At 47.0% G+C, this 17,945-nt stretch overlaps 1 protein-coding gene across 5 annotated transcripts in view; it reads left to right on the forward strand.

Annotated features, from left to right (window-relative positions):
- The first annotated feature begins 381 nt into the window (after positions 1-381).
- Positions 382-17,945, forward strand: part of Tbc1d2 (TBC1 domain family member 2) — a 46,487-nt gene continuing 28,923 nt past the window's right edge. The window contains exons 1-4 of one of the 5 annotated variants that reach the window (XM_076845772.2): positions 382-931; positions 4,262-4,403; positions 10,470-10,614; positions 15,816-15,949. In XM_076845772.2, coding sequence (XP_076701887.2) covers positions 557-931; positions 4,262-4,403; positions 10,470-10,614; positions 15,816-15,949 — 796 coding nt within the window. In that variant the 5' untranslated portion in view covers positions 382-556. Of the gene's footprint in view, positions 932-983; positions 1,066-4,261; positions 4,404-10,469; positions 10,615-13,328; positions 13,414-15,815; positions 15,950-17,945 lie in introns of those variants that run through there. The other 4 variants (XM_076845773.2, XM_076845774.2, XM_076845776.2 and 1 more) reach the window with 4 other exon arrangements.

A 17,945-nucleotide genomic window follows, 5' to 3' on the forward strand; every position in this document is an offset into this window, starting at 1 on the left:
GAGTCGCGCACCTTGAACAGCGCCGTAAGTGGGCCCCCAAGCCCGGCGACCCTCTCAGCCAATGGCTGCGCGATGCGCCAGCCCACCCAGGGAAAAGACGGACAGCCTATTAGGCAGCAGAGGGCGCCGTACGCGGGCAGTGTAGCCAGGGACAGACGTCTCCTTCCATATTTCTTCTCACGGTTAACCTACCCCAGCGCCTCCACGCTAATGATTTGACACCCGCCTCATGCACCTCAGCTGCCCTCAGTAAAGATGGCTGACAGGAGCGCAGGAAAAGCCGGAAGTGGGCGGGCCTGGGAGGAGCCGGCAGCGGGTAGGGCGGGTCCTGGGTCCTGGTTTGAGGCGTGGGCGGGGCCACCGCCCCCACCTGGGTTAGCTGTGTTTGGGGAGCTCAAACTGCAGAGCCGCGTCCTGGTCTCCTTCTGGGGGCGGGTCCGCCGTTGGCTCCGCCCCCTCTCAGGTGTCTATCTCTCTAAGGTGCTGGCTGAGCCTCGCATTTGGCCCCTAGGATCTTGCGGACCTCCTGTCCCTCTGAGGTGGCCCGCCAGCGGCGATGGCAGGCGCCCGGGAAGATACCCCTGAGTCTTGCTCCTCCGCTGCCGAGTCCGAAGACCCTCCTGGCTCCGCCAAACTCACTGAGGCGGTGCCTCCAGCGGAGTCAGAGGGCTGCGGCCGGCCGCTGGAGGAGGCTCCCAAGAAACTCTGTGGATATTTAAGTAAGTTTGGCGGCAAAGGGCCCATCCGGAGCTGGAAATCCCGCTGGTTCTTCTACGACGAGAGGAAATGCCACCTCTATTACTCGCGGACCGCGCAGGATGCTAATCCCTTGGACAGCGTCGACCTCTCCAGTGCGGTGTTTGACTGCAAGGCAGACGCTGAGGAGGGGACTTTCGAAATCAGGACTCCCAACCGGGTCATCACGCTGAAGGTAAATGGAACGGTCTCCTGGGGCGAGTTCCCAGGCGCTTCACACTCGTTTCCTCATTCCTGCAGGCCAGAATGAGGGACCCGTTTTTCTGGATCAAGAAACTGAGTCAGAGAAAGAAGGAGTGAAGGCCCGAGGTCAGGTATTTAGAATGGTGTAGTCCACCCTTGGAATCCTGTAGTCTTTCTACATCTCGGTTCTGTATTAAAACTTTTACTTTTGAAACGCTTATGGAGGCAAACTCCTTTAATCCCAGCGATTTGGGAAGCAGAGGCAGGAGGAGAATCTCAAGTTCAAGGCCAGCCTCAGCAAATTAGGGAGACCCTGTCTTGAAATAAAATAAAAAGGGCTGAGGATGTAGCTCAGTGGTAGAGCACTCCTGGATTCAATTCCCAGCACTGCCGAAAAGAAAAACTTTTACTTTTGGGTATTCCTCACTACAAAGTTACCTAAATTTTCTTACTTGGAACTGAAGTATAGTCAAGATATTGTTCGTTGCAATTCTCAAGACTAGGAGTCTGATTCACTTCTTAATATTTGGGCCAAGGGGAGTAAATGCTGACATTGGCAGGGATTGGGAGGATAAACAGGTAGGATTCACTGATACACCTAGATTGTCATGTAGGCACGTCTAGACTAGTGGGTACTTAGTTTTTGTTGAGTGAACACACATGCACATACCGGATGTTGGAACCCAGATCAGAATGCTCATGTTAAGAGGAAATACCTCATCACTTAATTGGAAAGACAGATCTGAGTTAAGATATCTGCAGGCATCAGAGAAGAGTGTGCAAGGAGAGAGCCTCTCTCCCCCACTCTGCCTCCCCACCCTCCCCACAGCCTCCAGTTAACCAGGCATCAGAGGATGCCACAGGTTTAGTTTTTTGTTTTGTTTTGTTTTTTCTGGTGGTGTTTGGCTGATGACCAGGCTTGAGGACACAGTTAAAATAATGGAAACTAGGAATTTCAGGCTAGGAAAGGCATTTTAGAGATCATGTGCTTCCCAGTCATGTGTCTCCTTCCACATGTTGAATGCTGTGTATAGGGCCTCCTAACTCATGGCTTTTCCTATTCCATTGATCCTCACATGTGCCCTGCTCTGTGCCAGTTTCTGGAATATGGAGCCAGGTCAGACCTGCCACCTGCTTCCCTGCCCCTGACAGTGCCCAGACAACTTGAGGTGTGGTGGGAGGGACTGGCAGGGAAACTGGCAGACATAGTAAATGCGCTGTGGAAATACCCTGGTAAGTCTATGTAAGAAAAGTGTGCTGATAGGTGGGTTAAGGAGCTGTCTAGAAAGGCATCACCAGAGGTTTAAAAGAAGAACTAAGTTTTCAACAAGCAGACAAAAGCAAGAATAGTTCTCGAGGCCAAAAGAACCCTGAGAGCAAAGATCAGAAAACATGATGCAGCCACAAGTGTCCCAGCAAATCACAGGAGCTTGAGATCCATACAGGGGCCCAAAAGATGGAGAGCAGAGGGAAGGGCATTTGTGAGTTAGGCTCAGGAACTTGGACTTTGCCCTGAAGGCTATGGAAGTTGTCTAAGAGGCTTAAGCTTAGAAAGCATGACCACTGGGTAGAAAACAAATCAAGAGAAATCCATTATGGAACAAATCATTGAAGCCTATCAGCAGGTGACCAGGGGGGAATGATGCATGAGCCACATCTATGCTTCAGGGTAGGGAGGGAGATGGCAGTGGCCAGAGATGTATAGGAAAGTAGAACGCAGGGGAGACATCAGGGATGGCTCGAGTAACCAGCTGGCTGTCTGGCTGGATTAGTCACTGACAGGAGGGGACTCAGGATGAGGAGGCTGCAGGACCTCCATATGATGTTGTCTAAACAGGGACCATGTGTGTTGGCTCACCATGGTATCTTCCAGTGCCTAGCAGAGTCCTTGATGCATACACAGGTGATAAATATACGGATTTGTACCTGGGATTGAACCCAGGGGTGCTTAACCACTGAGCAACATCCCCAGCCCTTTTAAATATTTTATTTAGAGACAGAATCTCACTCATGTGCTTAGGGCCTTATTAAGTTGCTGAGGCTGACTTTGAACTCGTTATCCTCCTGCCTCAGTCTCCTGAGCCACTGGATCACAGGTATGTGCCATCACTCCTGGCACTAGGTACTCAATATATATTGATATATACTTATATATATATGTCAAATGAATTGTGTGATAAAACAGGGTGTTTGGATTTGGCTGGAGTTTATCAGCCTTCAGGTCATGATGAAGCCCTGAGAGCTCTGTTGGGGACAGTATACGGAAACAGAGGACTAATGAGCACCTTTTGTTCTTAACAATACTGCACAACAGACTGAGGGCCGTTTTTCTGAACCCCTGGCTGAGGTCATGCTCCATCTGTGGTTTTCTCAAGATGGGAAGCTTCCCTGATTGCCACATAGCCACATTGCTGCTATTCTCATGAGGCTTTGATTACAGGCAGGTCTTTGAGGCTCACCATCCACTCTCAGAACACTGCCCATCCTCTGTGCCCACTGTAGCAGATCTCAGGTCTTCATTATATAAGTAACAAATATCCTGGCCATAAATTACAACAAAGTTCCCGTTTGGAACTGGAGTCTCGGGGTTCTACCACCACACGCCTGGGCTGCTTCAGAACCAAGTGTCTTCATCTATAGAAAGGGCTGGTCACTCCTGCCTTGCCTACCTCTGAGGATCCAGCCAATGAATGGATGTGAAAGTGGGTATTTGGGTGGTCTAATGCTGGTTAATGACCAGTGTCCACCCATAATTTATCTGGAATGTTGGGGCACACGTAGGGTCATCATGTTGTCACAGTGTACATGTGGCTCTTTGGTCCCCATTCATATCCATAATTTCCATGCAACTCCATGGCAGGAGGGATCACCCCCATTCCACAAAAATGCAGTTAAGACTTAGAGATAACACACAAGGAGAGAGTGCTGGTCCAGCACCCACCCAAAGGATGCCAGAGTTCTTTCCGCTCTCACAGTACCTGTGTTTCTCCATCTAATAAGCATATATTGAACACCTGCCCTGTCAAGTACTGTGCAGGGCACTTAATTTCCCTTATCTCATTTCATACTCATAACAACTTTGATTTCATGGATGTTATTGTCACCATAGCACAGATGAGGAAACCGGCCTAGAGAGGTTGAGAAACCCAAGTGGAAGACCAGAGCTTGAGCTGTGGCCAAGAAGCATGTGATATTCCACAGAACCAATTTCTACCCCCTGGGAAGAGACAGTGTCCTAGCCTCCAGTGACCCTCCCTATGTCCCATACTTAATGCTATTCTGCAGGCACAAGGCCTTGCCAACTAATCCTTGTGCTTCTCAGGCCGCCACCAAGCAAGTGATGTTGTACTGGCTGCAGCAGCTGCAGATGAAGCGCTGGGAGTTCCACAACAGCCCTCCTGCACTTCCTGCCGCCCCTGATGCCACCCTGGCTGGGAATGGGCCCACCCTGCACCTCGAGCTAGGTACTGAATAGGCTGGCCTCCTGCTGCACACCCAGGGCTGGTGGCCAAGCCTTTACCCTGCCAATGGGAGTGAGTGGGAGGAGCCCTCTGCAACGAAAGCAGAGCACCAGGATGTGACTTGGGATTCGAATCCTTAGGGCAGGGATTCGGGCTCTGAGGCCAGTCCTGTGGGTGCAAATCCTAATCCTGTGTGATTTCAAGCAAGTTGCTTAGCCTGCCCGAGCTTCCGTTTCTTTCTCTATAAAATGAGGTTAATAAATTATCCGTGCTTCCTGAGGCTATTATGGAGAGTAAATGAATCCACACACTTGAAATGGTTAGAGCAATACCTGCACCATGTCAGAGCCCAATAGATATTACCTACTGTTAGGATGAGATTTATGGGACATCTCAAGAAGTGGAACTTGCCCGGAGTGGCTGTGAGGAGGGTGAGTGAGAGAGAATGCAGCGTTAGCCCGGCTCCTCACCAAGCGCTTCTGTACTGGGAGTTTTAGATGAGCAGTCTTATCCCTGGTGTTTCCAGAAGACAGAATCCTTTGCTCCCTGGTGACCCACAGAGAAGTGTCTTGACCCCAGATCCTAGAACATCCCCACATGGAGGAGCCTGGGAGATCACACCTGACACCCCTCAGCTGGCCCTGAAGGAGCCACAGGGATCTAAAGGGCTGCATCCCAGTTGATGGGGAGGCCAAATAAGCAAAGGCAGGACTTCTGGCCACGCATCACCTGGATGCTTTACAAAACTGAGTACATCTGTCCTTGACCCTTGACCCAGCTTCCCTTCCCTTGGTACATGGCCCCCCCATACCCAGTTGCCCCAGCACTTGCAAGTCACCCTCCATGCTTCCTCATTCTCAGGCAGCCAGTGCAGCCAGGCACCACGCTGCCCGCTCTTGCCCTCCGACCCACATGTCAGCCTCAGGCCTTCCTCACTGCCACCGCCTGGTTTAGATCTCATCTCTCAGCCAGAAAATCACAGCAGCCTCCACTCCAGTGTCTCCACTTCTATCCCTGTGCCTGAGCCTGGCCCCTCACTGTGGCCTGAGTGAGCTCTCTAAAATGGGAACCTAAGCCTGCTACCCTCCTCCCTGGCCACCCACCATGCCGGGCCACTCAGCTCCTTGCATGGTGCCCAGGGCTCATCTCTCCTGATCCCACTCTGCCAGCCTCCCAGCCTTCCCCCCAGTACCCACCTTGTGTCTACACGTCAGCAGCACCAGATGAGGCTCTGCTGTCCCTCTTCACCTGGCAGATTTCTGCTTATTCTCTAAGGTGGAGTTCTAGTGTCACCTCCTCATCTTGTCAGCCTCCTCTTGGACACACTCTGGGACTTTTCCTCCTGGACTCTGTATGGACCCCGATACTTTTTTCAAACATTGCTAAGGAGGCATGTCACATTGTGTTCTGATTACCAGTGTCCTTGTTAGTCTCTGCCCACTAGCCTGTAAGTGCAGGGATCTTTTCTTTGTCACCTGTGACCCAGTCCTTGGTGCTCTGCCTGGCATGAAGATATTTGTGGAGTGAATATGGGTGAACACATTGAACTTTATGATTACACAGAGGAAGGAATGTGAAGCTCATGGCATGAAGTCAGACATCTAGAAAGTGCTCAATACAAGGGAACTGTCCTAATACGATTACAATTTGTGTGCATATATATGCACATACATAAACATTCTATTATGGTCATGAGAACACACACGTAAACTATTGCTATTATACGAGCATGTGCACATAATAGTGCACACACATACATGCTATTACTATTATAATAACTGCTTCTTTGGTTATCACTAATAATCATCAATAATTCTTTCAGCCAGCCCTTTACAGGGTTTCTTTGCATTTGTACTTTTGCTTAGGCCCCAGGTCCCCCTCTGTCAGGAAGCCAGACAACCTTGGCTCTGCATAAAATGGCAGCCTGAGTTGACATAACTGTTGAAGTCAGCTTGTATCTTACTGGTCCTTACAAAAATCTCATGGGCATGATTCACATGGTACAGACTAATAAGTAAGGAGAAATCCTCCTTCCTGTATGTCTTGAACTGAAATTTGAAGAACTAGGTTGTCCAAAGTATAGCCCTGAGATCCCGCAGTCCTCTTCTGCTGTGACAAACCTGGTCTAAGTTCTTTAGTTCTGTGTCTTTGCTTCAGCATACTTGGCCAGGCCTGCTGAGGGCCACCCCTGCTGAGGCCATCGGGCAGGGGGTGTGTTGCCTTGATGACCAGGGCACTCACATCCAAGGTGGATGCTAGTGTGGGACTAAGGACACAGAGACTCAGGCTCTCCTCTTGAAGCCTTTCCTTGTCCCGTAGCAAGCCCACAACCTCCTGGACCCAGGGCCTGAGAGGAAACCTTCCCAGGACCCCTGAGCGTTGTTTGTGGAGTCTTGAGCAAGCTGGCAAGGCCTGGATGGATTAGCAGCTGTCTGAGCAGGAGGCCCTTCCCCTTCCTGAGGAAACAGGGGCCACTCCCAGGCGGCAAAAACCTTCTGACCCACATCTGACTTTGACTCACAGAAGCTCCGTCTTGTAAGAATTCGTTAGTCCCTGCCTTGAGCAATCTGCAAGTCATGATCTCTACAGCATTTTAGTATTTACAACTTTATTTTGTACTTCTCCTAAACAGTGGTCTCCATAGAGTCAAGAAAGATCAAAGGGCAACCAATAGATTTATAATAACAGTACATTGTCAAGGTAAGCTTCAATACGTAGATGACATTTATACATGTCTGTCATCATAAAATTATGACGTTAGAGCTTGTATCTTATTACTAGTCCTTACAAAAATCTCATGGGCATTATGCACATGGTACAGAAGAAGCAGCTGAAGCTCACTAGTTAGGAAATGTCCGCCCTGAAATTTGAACCATACTCTGTGGACTCATACACCCCTTCCAAAGCTGAGAAGGCACTCAGCCATCTGCCAAGGGCTCTCCAGGGAAGCAGTGACCTCCTGGGCCCTCTCTTGTCTAGACAGTGTCTTCTTCCCACTGGTGATGGGCAGCTCCTAGGGCTCAGGCAAAAGGAGAATTATAAACAAATGCTACCAAGTATGCATTATGTGGTCACCTTGTGGAGGGCATTTCTCCCTGGAGATATGAGGCTAGAGAGGGCAAGGCCTTGGGTCATGTATTCTGTCTCCTATGGGAAGCATTAACCTCAGCTGTGGCATGGCCACCATGTATGACCTATCTCTTACACCCCCTGCATGAGCTTGTGCCCTCCTTGGCAACCCCTCCCATCTGTAACAGTCTCCTTTCCCTGATGAGTCATGTGGCTTAATGAGAAAAGCAAGAGGAAGACTGCACTTGAGTCCTCAACTGTCACCTGCTAGCTCTGACCTTGGCCATGAAGCTTGTGTTCTCTGAGCTGCTCTTTCCCCATTGGTAAATTGTTGGAGTTATAGGAGAGCAGATATCAGCAGTTAAGGAAGTACTTGGTAAGACATTAAAATCTTAGGAAAACTAACGTTTTGATTGTTCTGAATGAGGGAGAAGAACGTGGTTAAAGTATTGATAAACAACAAAATACTTTGAATCAGTTCAAAGTCTGGATTAAAGAATACGCTGAAAGATTTGAGTACACATTGTGGGATTTTAGCCTTTTCTAAATAATTTTGTGTACTTTAACTCTGAAGGAGGCAAGGTAGAGAGTATCCTTTCTGCTTTTTTAAAAGTGATTTCCAGCCAGGTCACAGTGTCACCCCATAGAAATGGGTTGGCCTCAGATATTCCAACCAAAGCCAGATTTAGTACTTCAGGCTCCTGCTTAAACTGTACTGCCTCCCCACCCACCCCTACCCAATTTGGGACCAGATGAGATCCAGCCTCTTAGCTGTACTCCTTCCCATGTGACTTTCCCAACTTTCTGTCCCCTGGGTCCCTATTTGCATGCTTAGCTCTGGTTCTGGAACCTCTCCCTGCTGCCTGTATGTGACACAGAAAGATCCTCCCTTATTCCTTAGGCAGATTCAGATCAATCCCAGCTCCAAGTCCCATTTCTAGCGTTCCTTCTCCAAAAGGTCTTCCCTTGCTCAAGTCGGAAGGATTCTGCCTCCACCTTACAGAATGGCCCCCTGCCCCGGCTCCAGCCCACCTGGTATTCCAGAAGTGTGTGCATTTTCCCCTTGCTGGCTTCACAGGCTTTGAGCTTCCCACAGTTATGATTCATCTCACTTTTTCAGCCACATTTGGAAACCTCAGGGTAGACACCTCGTCTAGGTGTGATGAGAGGGTGAATTGAAGGGAGAACCTCAAAAGAGTGGCTTTGGTGTTTCCTGGTACTGGCCAGCCTGTGGGATCCAGTGGAGCCTATTGGGAATTAGCAAATGTGTTATCCATGCTGTTTTGGTGATTGCAGTTTTTCTTTAGTCAAACAACTCTCCTTGGCCTCCACAATTATACTTACATTTTGTACCCACACCCTCTTTACAGATGTAATGCAAAAATAAATTTCCTCCACCCCTAAATTACCATCTCAATCAAAGGGCTCCAAATAAAAATGTCAGCTGCCTTGTGAGTTTCTTAATTTGTCAAGATTGTTCCATTCCATAAGTGGTTGTGGTTCTTGTGCGCATATTGTACACTCCAAATAAACTTCTAAACATGCCACCTCCTCTCTCTTATACTTCAAATAATGTTTCCTTAGCCTGGAAACTTTTCTTAACATTAAACATTTTGAAGTCACCCACTATAGAAGAATCCTCATTTAAGCAGAACATTTGGAATGCAGAAAATCAGTGTTGATGTGATAATAGGACCTCCTGCCCCATTTTTATTTAAATGTATTTTGGATCATATAATAACACAAAATGTCCTACTTTCCCAGGTGCCGTGGCATTGAATTTTAATCCCAGTTACTCCAGAAGTTGAGGCAGGAGGATTACAAGTTTGAGGCCAGCGTCAACAAAGTAGCAAGACTTTGTTTCAAAATGAAAAAAATTTAAAAGAGGGCTGGGAGGTAGCTAGTGGTAGAGCACCCCTGAGTTCAATCCCCAGTGCTGTAAAATGTCCTTCTTTGATTTTGGTACTTAGGATTGTGACCCTGGACCTGTGTTTGAAAATCTCTTTATAAACATTATCTTTGATGAATACATATTCTTTCTTTTGTTTATAAAAGTAAGCCATGTTTACTGTAGAAAATTTGGGGAAAAAAATTAATAAGAGTAGCTCACTCCTAATTCCATCATGCAGCCCTAACTTCTGTTAAGAGTATATTTCTGAGACTTTTTCTATACCCTTAGAGCATACTATAATTCCATTTTTTTTAAATCTGGCTTTCTCCATTTAGTGTTATCTCATTTATGTTCCCTGTGTTCTTACACATTGCTCATTAATATCATTTTAATAGTTGAGTAATATTTCATTTTATGAAGGCGTAATGATTTGCTTAACCTGTTCCGAGTATTTTTTGTTTTGTGTTTGTTACCAGGGATTGAACCCAGATGTGCTTAACCACTGAGCCACATCCCAAGCCCTTTTTTGTATTTTATTTAGAGACAATGGCTCACTGAGTTGCTGAGGCTGGCTTTGAACTTGCAATTCTCCTGCCTCAGCCTCCTGAGCCGCTGGGATTACAGGTGTGTACCACCATGCCTGGCTGGTGTTTTGTTTTGCTTTGTTTGGGTCCTAGGGATCAAACCCAGAATCTTGTGCATTCTAAGCAAGCACTGTACTACTGAGTTACAGCCCTAGTTTTTAAAATTTTATTTTGAGACAGGGCCTTGCTATGTTGCTGAGGCTGGCCTTGAACTTGTGGTCCTCCTGCCTCAGCCTCCTGAGTCACTGAGAATACAGGCATGCAGAATTATTTAGTGTGGATTCTCAGATGTAGAATGGTCTGCAGTTCTGCATGTTTTTAAGGGGTTTCCAGGAAGGCTTCCCTAGCAAAATGGCTGCAGAACATGCAGCACAAAGTGCTGCTTTTAACCTACGGTGGAGACTCGCTGGCCGTGCAGCTGCACACACCCTCCCTGATGTTGTTCAGAGATGAGCCATAGCCCTGGACTAAGTGTTTCCTAGTGCAGAGTCCTGGGGATTGATATTTCTATCCTTGGCTCCCCAGGGCAAGAGGAAGCAGAGCTGGAGGAGTTCTGCCCTGTGAAAACACCTACTGGGCTCGTGGGTGCGGCAGCTGCCTTGCAACCTGTCCCCGCCATGCCCTTGGCCCTTCAGAACATCTCCCTGAAGCACCTGGGAACTGAAATACAGTAAGTGTCAGTGGGGCCCTAGGGCCGGCCTGACCCCAGCAGCCCCTTTCTGTGGTGGAGTTTTGCAGGGAGGTGGGGGGATGGCAGTAACAGGCTTTAGTTTCAGTTAATTATATCATTTAGAATACTGATCCGAAAAAGAAGTACCATTGACCAAATTATACTGTTATATTGCTTTCATGTACAAATATGTAACAATGAATTCCACTGTTATGTATAATTATAATGCACCAATAAAAAGGGGGATAAAAAGTAGTATATGTTCATTGTAGGAAATTAGAAACTTCTGAAAGGAAATAATGAATGATTTACTCACAATTCTATAACCCGGACAGACATTCATAGCAATTTTTTTTCCCATAGTACTGGGGATTGGACCCAGGGCTTAGCTTGGGCTAGATCAGTTCTCTACCACTGAGCTACAACCCCTGCCCTTCCTATTTTTTAGTTTGAGACAGGGTCTTGCTAAATTGCCTTGGCTGGCCTCAAACTTGAGATGCTCCTGCCCCAGCCTCCCAAGTACCTGAAATTGTAATGTGATGGTTTCACAATGTCTGTGTCAAATTATTCTCTTATCATGTGCAACTTATTGTATATCAAGCAGATGTGAACTGTGTTTTCACTTAATACTGTATTACATATACCCTTTCCCAGTGTCAGGCTTTATTTTAAACTGCATAAAAAGATAGCAGTATGAACTGGGTGCAGTGGCACATACCTGTAATCCCAGAGGCTCAGGAGGCTGAGTCAGGAGGATCATGAGTTCAAACCCTGCCTCAGCAAAAGCAAAGTGCTAAGCAACTCAGTGAGACCCTGTCTCTAAATAAAGTCTAAAATAGGGCTGGGGATGTAGCTCAGTGGTTGAGTGCCCCTGAGTTCCCTGGTATACCGCTCCTCACCCCTGCCCCACATACACACAAAGGATAGCAGTATAGACTGGGCCTTGGGGCCAAAGTGCCTGTGTTTGGATCCTGGCTCTGTCAGTCATGAGCTGTGCTGCCCTTGACAAGTTGTTTGCTTTCTCTGTGCTTTAGTAACCTTGTTAGTTCCTGTAAGCACAGCAGTGATTGCCTCTTAAGGTTCATGTTGGTCTGAGTGGCTGAATGCATGCAAACTACTCTAGAACTGGACTTGGCAATCACAATCCTGTAATAAATCCTTTCCGCAGCTGCCATAGTTGCTCTAGTTAAAGGAATAGAAACTTTCAGGAATGCAAACTATGCCCAGTGCTGATCCTGTTTGGGCGTCTGTGTTCTCTGTGGACTTTGGACACACTGGGACCTCTTAGAAGACAGAATAGATTGCTCACTGGACTTGAATTAGGGGCCCCAACTGTGTGTGACTCAGGCAAAGTATATTCCTCAGTTGGCTTCAGTGATTTGGGGGGACTAGAGTGGTGATGATACCCTTCCTAGGAGAGAGGCAGGTGTCGGGTATACTAGGAGCATGCAGGGAAAAGGGGAGGCCTGCCACCCAGGCAATGTGCACCCAGGGCAACTCACCAAGATTAGGCTGGGTTCATGCTGGTGGAAGCCACAGCAACAGAAATGGCACAGAGAAAACGCAGAGACTGAGAAGGGAAGGAAATTTCAGAGCATCGCTCAGTCACTTCCCTCCTGTAACTTGTGATAGCCACAGGCATGAAGCAAGAGGAGTGCCTGACTGCTGAGAGCCCCAGCAGCCCTTGGATAAGACCAGAGATAAGTTCTGATGTAAGAGCAGAGCTGCCTTTGCCCTGGCAGGTTTGGGAGCTTGTCATGGGTGCTGCGGTGAGCGCAGGTCATACCAGGGGAAGGGCTTAGGGAGCTTCCTGACCACTGTGTGGGATGCTTTATGCTCTCATCGGGCTGTCTGGACAGATCTGTGAAGTGGTGTCATTGCGTGGTTAAGCTCTCGAGCCGAGGAGTTAGACACCCAGGTCTGACACTCAGCTGCCACTTACCAGCTCTGTGGTTTGGGTTTCCAGTCCCTTTGGGATCTCAGTTCTGCTCCGTCCGGTGGGTCTGACCATAGTGCTTATTTCATTGAACTGTTTCACGGATGAAATGAGTGAAATGCCTTATAGTGTTTTGGCTTAGAACTTGGCCCATGGAGGGGCCCAGTCAGTGTTTGGTATGGATATGTTCATTGACCCCATGGCGATGAGCAAACTGAGGCTCAGGGAGGAAACTGACTGGCCCAACATTATCCCTTCGGTATAAGCCTTTATAACCATCAGTGTGGTGCTGGCCAGGCCTTTCAGAATGGAGCAGACGTGCACAGAAAATGCTCTACAAATTGCTCCAAGTGAAGTTGGTACCTGTATGAAACAGATCTTTTCCAAGAACACTGGCTTAGAAGAGCAGCAGCCAGCAGCACTGTCTGAAGGTAGAGCACTCCCATCCCAGGGGAGATACGTGTGAATAGGGCTCAGAAGGCCCTTTGCTGCCCTAAAGTTGGGGTTTCTTCCACACCCCAGGGATGACTAGTCACATGTCCTGGGACTTATTAGGGAGGCTGCCATTCTGGGGCAAGAGGAAATGTTGGCAACAATGATAATTACCCCACCCTTAAGTGCCTCTGGCTCCAGGGATGTGCCCCTGGCTCCCTTTCCAATTTATGTGGCTTATGGTTTGTGAAATCTGTGTGACAGGGCTCAGCACAAAGTGATATAAGTAGCAGCTCCCATCATGGTCGTCATTATTCTCTCCTTCTCGCTTTTTTGTTTTCCTTCTTGAAAGTAGGTCTCACTAAGTTGCTGAGGCTGCCCTCAAACTTGTGATCCTCCTGCCTTGGCCTCCTGAGTAGCTGGGATTGCAGGTGTGTGTAGCTGGGATTGCAGGCATGTGTCACCACACCCAGCATCGCTGTTCTTTTCAGTGTGCCCACCACTCCTTAATTTTTACATGGGGAGAGTAAGAACTAGGAAGGGGAAGTAGCTGGGCCAAGGAGTCAGGGCCCCTTAGTAATACAGGGCAAAAGGAGTGTGAGAGCAAATTCCAAGGTCAAGTACTAAGAGTGCTGAATTTTAATTTCTTTTCTAATCATAATTAACTGATGAATTTTACCTTCCATCAATCCATGAAAGTATAGTCTCATTCTAGTTTCTTTTCTTTGAAAAGATTAACAAAATCAACAAACCTTTAGATAGATGGACCAAGAAAAAGGACACAGTTCAAATTACTAAAGTCAGGAACAAAAGAAGAGGCATTACTACTGATCTTACAGAAATAAAAAGGAATATAAGGAATTCTATGAACAATTATATATGCCAACAAATTTGATAACTTGGATACAATGGATTATTAGACACAAATTACCAGAACTGTCTCAAAGAGAAATAGAAAATCTGCATAGACCTTGTAAATAGTAAAGAGATTGAATTTATAATATAAAATAAGTCAGGCCAGGTATGATGACACACGCCTGTACTCCCAGTTCCTTAGGAGATGAAGGCAGGAGGATCATAAGTTTGGGGCCAGCCTGGGCAACTTACTTAGAAACTATCTCAGAACTAAAAATAAAAAGGGCTGGGGTTGTAGCTGAGTGTTAGAGCATTTAGCTGGCATGTGTGAGGTTCTGGGCTCTGTGGGTTCTATCCCCAGTCACCATCCTTCCCCACAACAAAACCTCAGGACCAGGTGTCTTCACTGGTGAATTCCACCAAACATCTAGAGTAGGAGGAAGTGCTGTTCTCCCATCATGGTGTAGCAAGGGAGTTAATATTTGCAGAACAGCAATCTAATCTACATTCATCTTCCTTTTCATTCCCACTGAAGTTTCAAGTCCTTGGGGGATTCCCCTTCTTTTTCTAGGATTTGAGCTAAGTGTTTTAAAACTTGGTTTTGTATTTATTCAACATCTAGATATTTGTGGAATGAAAGCTCTTCAAAGTGATGTATCTGTCATATTAATAGAAGTGTGTATCACACACAGGGACAATAGAACAAAGTCAGGTCCTTCACATGGCTGTAGAGACTTTCACATCCTCTTCTTTACTGCCACCCACTAGATCTCCTTAATGTGGTGTTTTTCAAACTGTTGACCATAGTAAGAAATGCATTTTTTTAATATTGAGATTTGAACCCGAAGGGTGCTTTGCCACTCAGCCACATCCCTGGCCCTTTTTATTTTTTATTTTGAGAGAGAATCTCACTAAGTTGCTAAGGGCCTTGCTGAGTTGCTGAGGCTGGGCTTGAACTTATGATCCTCCTGTCTCAGCCTCCTGAATCACTGGGATTACAGGTATACACAATGACACACCCATGCCCAACAGAAATGCATTGTTTGTTATAGCTCGGTACACATACATGTAATTCACAAAATATAACACTAAGTGACGTGCACTCTGATATTTTTTATTTCATTTTAAAAGTGCTAGTCATGACACCGAACTGATTTGATAATCTACCAACAGGGCATAACCTACAGTTTGAAAAAACTGACATAGTCAACTCCTTTAATCACCTTCTCTCCCTTGCTGTCAGTTTTAGACTATATCTGCTTTTATCTCTTTGCAAGGGAAAATAAACTCAAGAGAGCTGTCTTTTCACATGGCTCATTGTGAATGTCTGTGGACTGTGCTCTCAAACGGCCTTCAGTGCTGCCTCGCACCTTCTGGAAACCACTGAGCCTGGGCTCTGGGCATGCCCACCCCAGTGCCAGGTACTTAGTGCCAAGTTCTTAAAGAAATTGATACCATGGAGCCTCAGCCTAGACCAGTACTTGGCCAAATCATGAAACAGTAAATTCCTTGGAGACTGAGTCAGTAGAGGGTACAGAGAGGACAGATCCGAGAGGGGAAGGAGCAAAGGGGTGAGGGATGAGAATGCCAGGAGGTGCTTGCAATGTATCCCAGCAGAACTGGGAGCCATCAGTAGTTTTTGAGTCAGGTAATTCTGAGATCAGATGGAGGTTTCTAGAAAGTTAGTTCAGCAAGTCCATTCAATATTTGTTCAACATATAGGTATGAAGTACTTCTATATTTCAGGCACTGTTGTAGGCATTCTGATTCCACCCATAAACAACAGGCAAGCATGAAGTGCACAGTCCAGCCGCAGGGTTGGGGGAGAAGGAGTGAGGCTTATCTAAGCCATGCTGGGTGTGGAAGGGGTGAGTGAGAGGGAGGGGACTGGGAGTGGCATGTGTGACTGGGGGTGAGGCCTGAGTTCCATCAGGCACAGGAAGGGTGTCAGCCTCATGCTCCTCACTTCTCCTTTCAGAAACACCATGCACAATATCCGTGGCAACAAGCAGGTGCCAGGAACAGGCCACGGATCTCTAACAGAAGACTCTCCACAGAGTGCGGAGCCTCAGAGTGGGGAGCAAGCCTCAGGCCTGGATCCTGGCACCCCAGGTGAGCGTCTGAATGAGATATGTACCCTCCCTCTTCCTTGCCAGGCATGTGTCTGACTTAGCCATAACTGTGTGGCTTAGTGCCACTTATTTCTCACAGCTGAATGGAGGCTGGGAAGTCCAAGATAAAGATGCTGCAGATGCAGTGTCTGGTGAGGACCCTCTTCCAGGCTGAAAGAGAGAGCTGTGGTCCCTTCCTCTTCTCCTAAGGGCACCAATCCTATCATGGGGTTCCACTGATCACTTTACAAAGGCCCTGCCTCCTGACACTGTCGCGTTGGGGATTAGGGCGTCAACCTGGGGGTACGAACATTCAGTCCATCAGTATGTGTCAAAGACCAAATTCTCTAGGTCACTCCTTCTCCTGGATTTCCAGAGGTTGAAGAACAGTGATTTTTTTTTTCTCTTTTTTTCTTCCTTTTTTTGGTGATAAAAGATACAGAGCAGGATTTTGTCGGGTGCAGAGGCGCACACTTATGATGCCAGCAGTTGCAGAGGCTGAGGCAAGGAGGATCGTGAGTTCAAAGCCAGCCTCAGCAATTTAGTGAGGCCCTAAGCAACTAAATAAAATATAAAAAAAGAGGGGCTGGGGTTGTGGCTCATTGGTAGAGTGCTTGCCTACCATGTATAATGCACTGAATTTGATCCTTAGCACCACATAAAAATAAATAAAATAAAGGTATTGTGTCCAACTACCATCAAAAAATAAATAAATAAATAAGGGCTGGAGATGTGGCTCAGTGGTTAAGTGCCCTGGATTCAATCCCCAGTACCAAAATAAATAAATAAAATAAAATATATATTTATATATAAAATATACACACACAAGATTTAACACTCACTGACTGCACTTCCCCCCCACCCCCTGTGGCGGGATTGAATCCAGGGCCTTGCATATGGTAGGCAAGTACCAGTGTACTACCACTGAGCTGCATCTCCAGTCCCACTGTACTATTTAGTGGTAAGTTAGGATGTACAGATACTCCTCAATTTATGCACAGGGTAATTCCTGGGACAATTAAAACCAGATCTGCCTGAAGAAGTGGAACAAGGCACCTTTAGGTTGACACAGCATTTCATTGTTTCTGTCACAAAATGTGAGTGCCCCACACCATCAGAGAGGGTTGGCTTCTTGAATTGGCATTGGTACCCTTAGAATGTATGTTACACTAGAATCAACTGGGAGAAAACTAGCTAAGACAGCAACAGTGTGGGGTCTTCTTAAGGCAGAGATGACCCTTGGGCTGTGTAAGGTGACCCTGGACCTGGTGTCCCTTTGCAGCACCCAGTACCCCATAAGGCTCCTGGAGATCACAGTGACCAGTCCACAAAGAAGTCAGTGCTGTCTCAACCAACAAGACTAATAACAAACTAATACTTCTGTGGCAGGCACCTTGTGCTGGGCTGCACTAAGCACTCTTTTTGGTAGCAACTTTATTAAAGCATAATGCACATGCCATACAATCTGCCCATCTAAAGGATGCAGTTCATTATCCAACCATCATTCTAATCAATTTGGGGCATTTTTATTTCCCAGAAAGAAACATTGCACCCCTGAACCATCAAGCCCAGTACCCACCTCCCTCCAGCTGTAATCTGCCATCTGTCTCCATGCATGTGCCTGCTCTGAGGTTTCCTGTGAATGGAATCTATAACTTGTGGCCCTTCCTTGTGACTGGCTCCTTTCATTTAGCAGAATCTTTCAGGTTTCATTCATGTGCATGTGTTAAGCATTTAAACCACATGGACCTGTAAATCCTTACAGCAACCGGCACTGTAGATACTATTGCTATCCTCCTGTGATAAGTGAGGAAACTGAGGCACATCAAAGTGGAGTGACTTGCTCATGACCACACAGTGAGTGACAGACCAGGATTGAGGCCAAGCCTTCTGGCCCCCTGGCTGCCCGCTGCCTCATCTAAATTAGTGGTTTTTAAAACTAGAAGTGGTCCCTGACCTATGATGGTTCAACTTAAAATTCTTTACAAGAGACCAAG

The sequence above is a fragment of the Callospermophilus lateralis genome, chromosome 2 (assembly GCF_048772815.1).
Source record: "Callospermophilus lateralis isolate mCalLat2 chromosome 2, mCalLat2.hap1, whole genome shotgun sequence".
NCBI classification, from domain to species: domain Eukaryota; kingdom Metazoa; phylum Chordata; class Mammalia; order Rodentia; family Sciuridae; genus Callospermophilus; species Callospermophilus lateralis.